This window comes from Limulus polyphemus, unplaced genomic scaffold, assembly GCF_000517525.1.
Source record: "Limulus polyphemus unplaced genomic scaffold, Limulus_polyphemus-2.1.2 Scaffold1082, whole genome shotgun sequence".
NCBI lineage: Eukaryota > Metazoa > Arthropoda > Merostomata > Xiphosura > Limulidae > Limulus > Limulus polyphemus.
Window position 1 is genome coordinate 190,563 of NW_013666692.1, and position 14,541 is coordinate 205,103.

At 32.7% G+C, this 14,541-nt stretch overlaps 1 protein-coding gene across 1 annotated transcript in view; it reads left to right on the top strand.

The window, feature by feature from the left end:
- LOC106462049 (cholecystokinin receptor-like) overlaps positions 1–10,855 on the top strand; it is a 28,707-nt gene extending 17,852 nt beyond the window's left edge. The window contains exons 3-4 of the mRNA XM_013921926.1: positions 8,981–9,151; positions 10,329–10,855. Coding sequence (XP_013777380.1) covers positions 8,981–9,151; positions 10,329–10,855 — 698 coding nt within the window. The remainder of the gene's footprint in view (positions 1–8,980; positions 9,152–10,328) is intronic.
- Positions 10,856–14,541: the final 3,686 nt, after the last annotated feature.

The following is a 14,541-nucleotide window of genomic DNA, read 5'->3' on the forward strand; positions in this document are numbered from 1 at the left end:
GTAATTTATAATCAGTCACAAGAACGTCGAATCTGAATCACTTGAAAATAATACGGGGGTGCTTAACTTTTTTCCAGGTGTATATATATATAACAGCGGAAATACGTTACTTATTACCATTCTCTGTTGAATACACACACTTCGACACATTAATTAGATTTTTTTCTGTTGAATACACACACTTCGACACATTAATTAGTATGATTTTTTCTCTTCACTAACACTCACTTTGACACATTACTTAGAATTGTTTTTTCTGTTCAATAACACTCACTTTGACACATTACTTAGAGCTGATCTCTGCTCAGTCTTAGTAGATTAACTCTGGCATTTTAACACAGATCCAATAATCTTAGTATGTGTTTGTTTATATTTTCAGGTAGTTGCTGTATTGTTATAAATATTTCATTGTAGAAGAAACTGGATTTTCTAAGCATCTCGTATGTTTTATGTCTATGCAGTAAATGAAAAGTTTCAGAGCATCCTTTAAATAAATAAAGAAAAAACTCATCCTGTTTCTATATTATGTCCATACCTTCTCAGAAAAAAAATCTGGAGTTTTTAAGGTGCTTTCAAGAATCAGAAAAACCTTATTAATTTAACGATTGGGTTGAGTTACACACAAGTTATTTTTACGCATGCGATTTTTATTTGATTTAAGGATTATTTTCCAGTAGCCCTCATGCGTTGAAATTCACGTTTTAGTGTTTTTTATTTTGTTTTACGAAAGATTCTCATTTCCATTTTCATGCTCCTAATATTGTATAATAATAATATTCCATATATGTGTGAGGGGGGGGGGAGGTATTTCGAAGGTATTGCATATCATCATTATTAAATTAAAACTTCATAGATCATTATTAATTAACAGCGGAAAGTTTGTTTGTTTGTTTGAAGTTAAGCACAAAGCTACATAATGGGCTATCTGTGCTCTGCCCACCACGGGTATCGAAACTCGATTTCTAGTGTTGTAAGTCCGCAACTGGGGGGCAACAGCGGAAATAGTAAAGGCAAAAGCAAACCTACTAAAATTTTGTGATGTCAGAAATACATGTGTATTATTTCCCTCTGTAATGGGAAACGCAGTATATTTATTGGGCTGGAGACCATTAATCACGTTCATTCTTTTAGAAATTAACACACCGTCGACAAGTATAATTCTCCGCATTAAAAGAAATAATTCACTAAATCTCGTCTTTATTTTTCTTTGAAGTCGAGAATTTCCTTTAATTACATGGTAAAAACAGAAAAGTGGGTTTTGTTCAGATTAATTCAGTATCACCAGAAAGTTTTCAAAGTTTTTAGCAAATCTTCTAATCTGGTTATTACAGAGAAACTGTCAAAGAGAATTTCATTTTTAAGCTTCAATGTCACGAAAGCGGTAAAGTTGAAATTTTATTTTCCCATTATTTATTTTTTCACTCTTTAATCAATTTCAGTTCTTCGATTTCACACATTGAACGAATGTAAAGAACATTTTTAATTGCTGAAGTTGCGAAGCGGAACATTTTATGATCACTGATATTAAACGAAATTAATGACAACAGTGTGACTCTACCAAACAATAACAATATTACATGCTGATAGCAATAGAACTTTCCTGCTAATTAAAAGAACCGTTTCACAATTATAATAGCTATTGACGTAGTTTTGTCTAGAATCAAATGTCTGTTTGTGGGAGGTGATGAAAATGTTTGACAAGAAATTCACGATCGTTAGAGGAACATTTTTTCGGGTATATTAAATTTAAATTTTGACCATTCATTTCTATATCGTCTTCACAACGTACTCTGAAAGACCACCTTACTAGAAGTGGGTAACTTTGTCGCATTGATTTTCTATTTATCTCTGAGATTCGTTACCTGTACGAACATATTTGAAAGCACAGTACTTGACCAAATGGTTTGATATTCTTGATTACAGAAGAAAAAAAAATTCACTCACACACGAGTTTCCGGATAGCATATTTTCTGCTTTGTATGTCTGCTCTTTTTGCTAAGAACTTTCATGAAATAACATAAATTATTCAGAGAAAGTATTTATATCTCACTACACATATCATAGTATTTCATAATCTTATTAACGTTTCGTTCACAAAGTAATTTTGAAGAATGTTTTTTCAATTCTTCACATCGACAAGCTCGGAATGGCCAGGTGGTTAGGGCGCTCGACTCGTAATCTGCGAGTCGCGGGTTCGAATCCCCGTCACACCAAACATGCTCGCTCTCTCAGCCGTGGGGGCGTTATGATGTGCGGTCAATCCCACTATTCGTTGGTAAAAGTATAGCCCAAGAGTTGGCGGTGAGTGGTGGTAACTAGCTGCCTTCCCTCTAGTCTTACACTGCTAAATTAGGGACGGCTAGAGCAGACAGCCCTCGTGTAGTTTTGCGCGAAATCCATAACAAACAAACAAACTTTCGCATCGACAAACATATTCCTTTATTCAAAATATGGAGACAAAACCCTGTCATCCGTCATGGAAGATATTTATCCATTGAAAATTTACTCAAAACTCTGAAACAAAATCTCGAGAATTTACACAAAAGTTATTTGTACTACCGTACACCATAATTTCAGGTATTCTTTCCCATCCGTGTATACAATTTTGCAGTTCTTATCAGAATAGTGTTGTATTGCCTCCAGTTCAAAAATGAAAAACAGTTTATTTTCGTAGGCTTAGTGAACTGAAAAGACAGAATAATTATGTGTGTGTGATGTCGAACCCCGAATTTTAGCGATGTTAGTGCTAAGTCGATTACAAGTGATTGTAACTGCTAGAGCACCGAACTGTTCAGTTAAAAAAAAACAGCTCCATTAGTCATTACTATCACTTTATTTAATAATATTCTTAAATTTCGAGATTTCTTTTCAATTGACGTTTTATTAAACTGTTTTATTTTCTGAAGGAAATATTCCAGCATCTTGAATTTGTTTCGGCGTTAAAGAATCAGATCTCTATCAAAAGTTCAAATAGTTGCAATAAACGAGAGAAAGACGGTGATTAATTTACTAATATCCAGTTCCATCACCTATAGTGAGACTCGAATTTTTATGACGTTTAGATTGAAACCACCAATAATTTTAGTTTAAAGTATTTCTTGCACATAAATGTGTAATTGGTAAACTATAAAAAAAATCTACCCTATTAGGGTGATACTAAAATAAAGATATTTTGACGTGTGGCCAAAATATATTACAACTAAAAACAAAAAAGAACTACGTATTGGTTAAATACGATGTAATTTAGATAAAATTTGGTTTAACTAAATTGATGCTAAGCAAGGTGATATTATTTTTAAGACTTCATTTAAAAAGCAAAAGAAAAAGAAAACAATATTGCAATTAAAAACTGTTACATTATCAAAAATATTCTTATTCGACAGTAATGACGCCATAATATTTTGATATGATAATCACAATCTTTGTTAGAGTAACTATCGTGTATTCGTTTCTCAGAGCCTAACTTGATTAACAGCTCCTTAGTCGACAACCTAATATCGATTGAGGAATAATAATAATAAAAAGATTATAAGTTTGTATTGTGTGATTTACATTAATTTTTTCTTCCATTACCGCCCCTCAATGGCACAGCGGCAAGTCCGAAGACTTCCAACACTAGAAACTGGGTTTCTATGCCCGCGGTGGGCACAATATAGATAGCCCATTGTGTATCTTTGTGCTTAGCTATAAATAACCAGTTCTTTCTTACCGATGCTGCCATGCTTTTCTTCTGATTTGGATATGATGAAATATTATCTTTTGAATTAATAGTTTATGAGATGGTAACCATGTAGCTTTGATATAAATGACCAAGTGGTTAGGGCGCTTGATTCGCAATCTGCGGGTCGCGGGCTCGAATCCCCGTCATACCAAACATGCTCGCCCTTTCAACCGTGAGGGCGTTATAATGTGACGGTCAATCCCACTATTCGTTGGTAAAAGAGCAGCCCAGGAGTTGGCGGTGGGTGGGGATGACTAGCTGCCTTCCCTCTAGTCTTACACTGCTAAATTAGGGACGGCTAGCGCAGATAGTCCTCGTGAAGCTTTGCGCGAAATTCATAAAAAACAAACTGATATAAATCCCAAGTCTCCTCGTTGAAATTAGAATCGAAACTGTTTGTACTCACTCATATTAAGTGAATTTAAATCTGTCCACTTTATGCACAAAACATTTTATATGGTTGTTTTGTTGTTGTTTTTTTTAAACTGGATTTACAAGCTCGTCGTGTTTAAAACGGTCGCATATTTTATTTGTTAATTCAAATTCAGACTGTACTTCAACGTGCGCACCATACTAAAGTTGTCCAAGTAACAGCAAAGAAGTTCTTTGTGCATTTTCTGATTCACTCCCGTTTTGTACCAAACTAGCGCAAGCATAACAAAATACAGCGTACTTACGTTGAAATTTTATTTTTATTATGGTTTCAACTTAACAATCAGGTTAGGCTTAGCTCAAACCGGAATCCTGCTCCTCTTCACTAGTCAATTTTGAACTTTGGACGTTCTTCACTTCCCTATTTTGATAAATTCGATATTCCGTTCAACGTTATAACAGTTCATTCTATTTATTCTTGTTGGTCTTAGAAACACGAATAATATGTTTTATAAGGAAAAACAACAGTTGTATGACTGAGTTAAATGCCTAAGAATTTTTGAAAGACTTTACATTATGTGAATATTGTTATAAATTATTGTTCAAAAGAATGAAGAAACGCTGGTCAATAAAGTGATAAATTTGAACTACAATCAATCTAGTAAATGAAATGGAAACAGAAGAAGGAAAAAGAGAATGTTTATATAAAGTGTATCCCCTCTAACAGAAAGCCCCCAGTGGCACAACGGTATGTCTGCGGACTTACAACGCTAAAAACCGGCTTTCGATACCCGTGTTGGGCAGAGCACAGATAGCCATTGTGGAGCTTTGTGCATAATTACAAACAAACAATCTAACAGGAAATATGTATTAATAATTGATAAAAGGAAAATAAACAAACACACACGTATATGTGCATGCTGAATAATTTGTTTTGTGTATGTATTATACACCATGCCACTAACTGGCAATAGCAACGCAATATTGTGTTAATTAACTATAATTAATTAACTAATTAACTATAAAAATAATTAATTAAATCAAAAACTAGATAAACAGATTTTGAGACACAACTGAGACATTTTTAGAAGAGTTCGTTTATCTTATATTATTGAGTAAAGCATTCCAATATTGTTCCGCTACATAAGTTGTTGAACTTTGACCTATTGATTTTAAAAGGTGCTATGTGTGAACCAACATTACTTCTTGTACCATGGCAATTTACGTTCCTGTTATTTTTGAAAAAAATATTTGAAGACTGGGTATATTACTTTTTTAAATCGTAAAAGTAAAATTACCTAGTAAATAATCAAATATTTCATGAATATTTAATATTTTCTGTTTATGAAATAACTGATACACAGAATCCCGATAGCTTAATTCAAAATTACTCTCATAAGTCGTTTTTTTTTGAAGAAGCAACCAAGGATTTATGTTATATTCTGATGAACTTCCCTAACAAGAATTTGACTATATTAAATGTATACAAATATAATAAAAAGTTATTAAACATTTCTCATTAACTAATGTTTTTTGTTTGTTTATTATAGTTAAATCTATATATCTTGCAACATTTTCTCTAACATTTCTTATGTGCTGTTATGTATTAGAATTTTGAATAGTCCGAAGCCAAGTTAACTGATAATTTTAATTTAGTAGTTAAATTGTACTTTGGATTTGGTATTTAAATAAATGCCGATATATAGTCAATTCACGATATTTGCCAACAAGATTCATACATTCCGTCTTCGTTTTTAACACAAATACGTTTTAACATAAAAACAACAATAAAATTTATAGTAACAATTATTACAAATAGTTCTTACAAACAAAGATTTATAAACAAAAGTTTCACACATTTACAAACAATATAAAATCTTCTTTCTAGTTTGGAACTCCCTTGATATCTTATCGAGGGTTTACGATGAGCGAGTTAGTTACGGGTTGATGTAAGTACGATTTGCCGGGAAGCTAGTTAGCTTTGTCCTTGGCCACACACACAAGGTTTTCCACCGTTGAATTTATATAATGTCTTCGTAAAAATATTAATGTCCGATGAGAATCCACTGAAGTTGACGATTTGTAATGCTTGAAATTTATAAATATTCCTGGTCGAATATCTTAAGTTTTCCGATTGATAAGCGTTATATCAATCTCAGTTATAGCTTTCAAAGTTTATAGCACACTGATTATAATAATAATAGATACTCTTCTTGGCGCGTCGCGTTAGTTATATTTATAGCCGTGGGGAGGTTTTCTAGAAAATTCAGTCTTACGTAACAATACTGGTTAAAGCGTTTATGTATATAGATATATTGTTGATTCTTACTCTCGAAAATCTTCTACAACTTTGGAGAAAAGGCGGGAGTTTCGCAATGCCTTTCTAGCATTATAAGCTATGTATGTTTCTAAATATAAACGTAGTCTAAACAATGTTCATATTAAAATAAATACATAACAACAAATTCGTTACAGTGCTCACTCTAGTTTAATTTATCACCATTTGTAATACCCAACAACTTAGCTGATGAACATTTTTTCAAGCAATACTCTATTCATACTGTAGATACTATATATCCAGTTTTGTTTCCTTCCTTTTTTACGATCCATATTTCCAGACTTTAAATTATAGATTTTTCATTTATCTTGTTTGCTGGGTTTTTTCATGCTCAACTATGGGCAAAGGATTACTTGGTACGGTAGATAACTTTATATATTTTAATGATAACAAACATAGCTAGTAGCTAGCTGATACGGCCCATGATAATTTACTGTAGCTATTGACTATTTGATCGCATTAGTTCGAGATGTAAAATGTTAAACTGCAACTGGAAATTGTCAGGAAGATTTGTTTGAAAATATAGTGAGAATTTATAGTTTCTGTGTAACTCAATTCTCTATATATAACGCATAGCAATGGAAATATATATATATATACCTCGACTAAGACACAACCCCCACTAAGCTCGTATAAACTTTCACCCGCAGAAAAGCAGCCTTTTCAAATAAAACATACGCCTAAAACATCGCTTTAAATAAACCTTCGTGTCTTTTAAAGTAATTATTCTACGAATGTGAGTAATAATATTTAATATTGTGTGTACTGATTTCTTTTACTCCTTCACTTCATACATAATATATGGGTTGACTACAGTCATCTAATGTTCGTCTGTTATTGGCTGGTAATTCTAGATTCACTCTGTATTTAAGCAATTTTAAAGGAACACCAAATTTCTGTACAAAAGCTAACTTCAAGGGATAATGATAACATCGTTTACACTAGAATTATGATGTCTTTTAGCTTGTGTAAAATATAGAAGAAACAAATCGACTTTTCAATACCTCTTTGACCATCGCGGTGTCTTATTTAGTATTCTACAAAATGTTTGGGCGCAATATATTAAGCTGTTTTTATTGTAACAATAACAAGAAGAATTATAAACAGGCCATTTTTAGCAGATTTTCTTTTCCTTGGAAGTCTAGCATACGTGCTTTTTTGTGCATTTTTATATGTGTACAACCTTAACAGTCAGTAGTAAAGGTTTTTAAGTGTTCCTTGAACTGAATCTTTGATATTTAAGGTGCGTTTTGCCCCAACGTTATATTAGGGTTTTGTATAATTCCTTGCTATCCCTATTATGGTTCATGATAAATTTTTAACTTACTGTTAGCATTTTCACTTTTATTCTGAAAAGTATAAAATAAGAACACAGCTAAATATATATATACAAGAAGGCGATCTTGCAATGTTGACCTAAAAAACATGTTGGGCTTTTTTAAGTTTGATAATAAAATAATTTTAACCTTTTTTTCGAACAGATTTGATACATTGTTCATACCTTTAATTCTAAGTCATCATAACATCATAATAGACAACGTAGATAAGTCTAAATGTAAGACAAAGTTTTTCCTATTCTTTTAACTTTCTCTGTTATCACTTAGATTTTCTAAGGCATTCTGGACCCGGCATGACCAGGTGGTTAGGGCGCTCGACTCGCAATCTGCGGGTCGCGGGTTCGAATCCCCGTCACACCAAACATGCTCGCTCTCTCAGCCGTGGGGGCGTTATGATGTGCGGTCAATCCCACTATTCGTTGGTAAAAGTATAACCCAAGAGTTGGCGGTGGGTGGTGATGACTTCTCTCTAGCCTTCCTTCTAGTCGTACACTGCTAAATCAGGGACGGCTAGCGCAGATAGCTCTCGTGTGGCTTTGCGCGGAATCCATAACAAACAAACAAGGCATTCTGCATTAGATAAATACCGGTTTCAATTTTAGTAACGGGATTGTTGATGCAAAGTAAACGAGAAAAGCAGAAAGAAATATATTTTTTTCGATATGTTGAAGATAAGTACAAATCTAATTGAACTTTGATTATTCATGAAGGGTTTGAAAAGAAACTACCGACTTATTTGCAACTCCTGCTCAACATTCTTCTCACTTACACAATTGTGATTTGGGGTGACATCTTTATGTACCATAATCTCCAGAAATGATAAATGTAGTCCTTGGTTAAAAAAAGAAATATATTTTATGTTCTATTTCAATCATACTTTGTTCGAATGTACTTTATTGAATTCTTACTAAGAACCTAATATTAAGAAAACTACAGCTATGGTTTGTAGTATAGTTAACTATATATTTACAATTATGAAGTGCACAGGTTAACATGATTATATATTGGCTCAATATTTAAGTCGTGTTTGGTTCAATGTTGGCTATAGTCTTCAAGTGAATATTAAGATGTTATGTCTCTTGATTTAATAATGTGTTATTCATTTCGGCCCAATACTGGGCCATTTCCTACCTCAAGTCATAATAACAACCATAAACTTTTGTGTCTTTCTTCTCCACTTTGATAAATGGAAATATTGATCTGACTTTCCAGACCGATTCAAGTGTCGGGAAAGTTGGCCAAACGAGGCAACAGAAAAACTTTTCAACATTTTTCTAGATGCTCTCCTGCTGGTCACTCCACTACTGATTATGGTAATAACTTATTCGCTTATCACCATCACCCTCTGGCGAGCAATGCTCCCTCTAGGCTCTAGGACAGAAGGTAAGACGAACTGTTGATTACTTCAACTGTTGCTTTACAGAAAACTAGAATTCGATTTTTGTTGCATCCTATAATAATATGAATAATAATGGCTCATCTTAGAATACTAGATACTGTTGCGAGTAGATAAAATCTAGATTCTGTTTTGTCCGTTTTCCACTAGAAGATGGCTTAGTCTTGTTTTTACAGTAATTCGCCAAATAAAAAGTTTAGAGTTTATTCGTTACGTATCCTACGACGTTTTATTTTTTCTCGTTTATTATTAGCTTTATTTCTACAGTAACTCATTAGGCCACATTAGGTTTGATAAGTTCTTAGCGAGTAGGTTATATTTTTGCTCTCTTAACATAAAAAGTAAGTTTGTTTTTATAGTAACTCAACAATGTGTCAACACAAAAGACAATTTTTAGTAAGGGATAACTTTAAAAGCATTTTTCAAGCATTAAATTCTGTTACTTCTCGTGCTCAAGTGAAGCGATATATATATATATATATGCATAAACAATAATACATTTACATCTACATAAAAATCCAAATTATATAACATTCATCTAAGTTTGTAAATTTTCCAAATACAAGATGTGTCTAAAAATATTGTTGATATAAATTCTATTTTCTCAGACATAGTTAATTTTTCAGACCAGTTCTTTATAGAAATTGGATGTTTTCAGCTAGTTTTTTTTACAAATAGGTTCCTAATAGAAATACGATTACCTCACGGTTAGCTGTTTTTCCTCAAAAAACGCTGGATTTAGATGGGGTTATCTCGGAGCTGGTTGTTTTTATTGGGTTTTCTTTGTCATAAGTTGTTTATAGAAATTTGGTTATCTCGAAGTTATTTGTGTTTTCAGGTACCTGTTTTCTCAGATAAGTTATTTGATAACAATCTTAAGATCTTTTAAACTATACCTTAACATAAAACATGTTCCTTAGCTCGTAAGGTATTGACTACTAATGATATCAAAATGAAGTTGTTTCTGTTCAGTTATTAAACACTTAAATATTGGATTTTTATTCCTGACGTTTCGTGGATACGAAATTATATATGCTAGGTATTTTCTACAACTTAACAAGTCTATATAAAATTGAAATTTATTGATTTAAAAATATGTTTATTTTGTGTGTATTGATAAAAATTATTCTAAGATTTGCATTTTTACCTAAAAACACTAAAAAGGAATAGCTCTTCAAGATGTTAGAGACGTCCAACAACCGTTGACAACAAGGTGCACAACTGTTTGTGGTAATCTACATAGAACCAGTAACAATGCTTCACGTTCCAGAGTTCATCAAAACATAGGTGAAAGAGACTTTTATACCATACACAGTGTGAATAATCACAAGAGATCTCTAGCTCAGAAGAAACGTGTGATTAAGATGCTTTTTGTTGTTGTATTAGAATTCTTTATTTGTTGGACTCCAATACACGTCATCAATACAGTTAGCCTATTTAACCCTACAGGAGTTTACGGAGGTCTTGGCTATCACGGCATTTCTTTCTTTCAGTTATTAGCCTATACGTCTTCTTGTTGTAATCCAATCACTTACTGTTTCATGAATTCAAATTTTCGTAAAAGCTTCCTAACCATTTTTGGTTGTAAGTCTAACAGATGGCACGTACAGTTTTCTGGCAGTATATCTGGTACTTTCAAAACAGCAGTTAACCACGCGAGAGTGTCCGATAGAGCTTTTTCAACAACCTAGCGTCAGGAATATTAAACAAAGCTGACACTAATTTTTGATTTTAACAATAATAATAATAATATTTCTGTCTAAACAAGAAAGTCCAAATTTAGTCGTCTTATGTGAGAATGCTCTGAACGCTTTTGGACTATCAAAAATGTAAACAATCATGCCCCCTCGGGACAACATTGGCTTAAACATAAATGATAAAACCTGAAAAATGTTTCTACGAATAGATTCTTGACTTTTAAAAAAAGAACATCTCAGAAATGAAACTGAACCAAATAGATAACGACTAAAATACTTCACCAGTCATTAAAAAATATATATCATTGCATGTGGTCGCTTAAACACCCTTCTTTTGTTATACATTCAGTGATTATATTTGTAAAGTATGCCTAAGTCCTGTGTGCAGCATGCCTAAGTCTTGTGTGCTGTATGCGTAGATGTAGGTTGTAAGCTTTCATTTTAAAATGTAAATGTATAACTTGTATAAGGTGCGACATAATGTTTAAAATTCTTCCAATTGTTTTCATGTTTCGTATTTAATACTGTGTTCATGTAAATGGAAAATTCTTTGCACCAACGTTTCAGAGAATTAGACTACAAGCTCAAAGTTCTCCCATTTATAGCTATAACTTTGCATTGATTTGTACTTTAAATCTAGAGTCTTCTCCTGCAAGTATTCTTTAATTAATAAGAGATTCGATGAAGCCAAAATGTTGTAAAAAACGTTCTACTCAACATAATCCCAAATATTCAAATAGCTCAGATAGTGTTTGATTCAATTCGAGATACTATTCCCATCTTCCTCTCCTTCCCCTTTTCCTTGAAATTGAATCCGCTGACATCAGGAAATGAATATTATTTGTATTGAAATATGGGAGGGTTTAAAGGGATGACATACTAGGTAATGTTTCCCAAGAACGAGATATCTACACTTATACAGCAATTTTGGCAAAATACATAATCCCAATAACATTTAATGTAAATAGAATGGGATGAGGTTTTCAAACAGAAATTTGTAAAGACAAATAGTTCAAATGGCACTTAAGGTAAACATGACTGCCGGGTCCATATCTTTACCAAGAGAGGGGAGGATATAGTTTACCCTAAAATATTCGCGTAAAATTATCTGATGATCAAGTAGCAAAATTTATATAGGTATTATTTGGTATTAAAAATGTTAACTGTTGTGGTATTCTCAGGTACGCAGATGTAACTTAAAATAATCAGGTAGGTTCCACAAAGCAGCACCAGCTCCGCCAGAACATATATTATGGAGTAGATCTGAATTCTCTGACCTCGACTGAGTCGAAGAAAAGAAAAGAATTCCACAAAACGTAGAACATAGATAAAAAAAATTTATTGAATTCTAAAACTATCAAGTTTAAACAAATGAACCATGGTGCGTCTTTACTGGAAAGGCTCTTTAGTGTATCTTAAACCTGAATCTATCTTCAATATTACTCCAAGCTCTAATACTATACCAAACTGAAAAAACATAGCATTAGATACGTTAAACAATAATTCCATTCTTCTCAGGTCGTAGGCACTACCCACATGACTAATGGTCACTCTCACTACAAAATAGTGGTGGTTGTTACCTTGAGGTATCACTTGACTTACCAGTGAAAAAGATCACTGTCTACTTCAACATAACATTCACAGGAAACATTCCCATGAGAAAATTCGTGTGATACTCTAGTTCAACGACAAGTTCAGTAAGTAGCTAGGGCAAGGGAAACTTGATGGCTCCCTTGACTGACGCCTCCCCAGTGGTACAGCGGTATGTCTGCGAAGTTACAACGCTAGAAACCGGGTTTCGATACCCGTGGTGAGCAGAGCACAGACAGCCCTTTGTGTAGTTTTGTGCTTAACTACAAAGAAACAAACAAACCCTTAACTGACATTTCATATTAAGGCTTCTGTTAATTGGTGAGAAAAACGTAGTATTCCTGCATACCACACTGTTAATACATACAATATATTTCAACAGTTACAACACTTTGAAAACGACTAATAATGTTAAAACAAGTTTTCATAATTTGTGCACATATATATGTGTGCAGAGAGAGTATTTATGTATACATGTATATATATGTATATATAGGTGTATTTCTATTTTAGTCTTTTGACCAGTATATTCTTCTCTTACCAAATTATAATATTGACCTATGTTGATCTTTTATCAGCTTACCTATAGTTAGAAGCATGTTTTACTAAAAATTAATATATTTTGTACGATATGTGAAATAACTACATATATATATATATATTACCGAATTTCTTTGTTTAACAACATTTTGATTTTAGAATTTTATTATCTGAAGGCCAGAACAAAATCTTTAGTGTCGTTTATCCGTTTATAATATTTGTTTACTTCAGTTGTCACTAATATTTCTTACTTGTATTATTAATTAAGACTAACTGTTACATCACAAACTGTTTTGTAGGTTTATATGTCGTGTTTACATAATACGTACGTGAAATATTGTTTCTGGATAATTGTATATTAGTTCAGTTTACTTGGTCAGTTATTGTATGATACATAAATAAAATGATTCTCCAAAACATTTTGGCCCTGTGAATAAATTTTTGTGAATAATTTCACTAAAACTATGTCACAATCCAATGTTTAGTGATATCGTACCAACTAGTAATTAATTAAAGATAAAAGCTAAAATATTATTAAAGTAAAAGAAGATTTTTTATTTGTCTTATTATATGCCAACTTATACAGCAGCAACAGGTATTATTTTAATATTTTTTGGAATTAAACTCACTACAACATTTTCCACATCGCAAATGATACATATTAATGAATCTAAAGATAGAATACATAACAACATTTTATATTCTCGTGGGTTACTGGAAGGAGACATTGTTTTCAAGCAAGTTTCAAAATAAGTGGATGAAAACCGGTAAAATTATTCCCGTGAATTCCAGTCCTCTACCCAAGTCTTCTAATAAACAAGCTTTTGTAGGATTAAGTGGCTAGATCTCAGCACATAATAACTAATCCCCAAGATTTTTGTGAAATCACCAATGCTGTAGAAATATTTATAAATATTCATCGTTATAAGAACAACTACTTTTATGATATGAATATCTTGTTTCTAGCGAAATGTAATTGTCATGAATCATATAAATGCCATAAGACAATAGTAATAGAATTAGTGTGTTTTTAAGCGCTACAGCCTTTATGTGGTCCCTAAGGGTTTAAAGAGTGTAAAATAGCACTGCCTTGTCTATTGCCGATGACACGTTTTACTCAATACCAGCCCCCCACCCCCCAGTGGCACAGTGGTATGTCTGCGGACTTATACTGCTAGAAACCGGGTTTCGATACCCGTGGTGGGCAGAGCACAGATAGCTCTTGTGTAGCTTTGTGCATAATAACAAACAACAAAACAACAACTCAATACCAGAGCTCATCAGGCCAGCTTGGATACAATAGACACAAAATTGGTCGAAACGCTATTTTGTGGCTTATATAATATGATACTAACTAACTGTCCTTCATGTAACGGTAAGTTTTGATTAATATTTCCTCTGAGAATTAAATCTAAACAAATGTTTTGTGAACATGTTTTCTAAAAATTAATTATATTGTAGTAACAATATACATATGGAAAATGTTTATCCTTTTCTAGTATTTCACGAAAACAATATTATTTTATGCATATTTGGTCATTTTCTGTAAG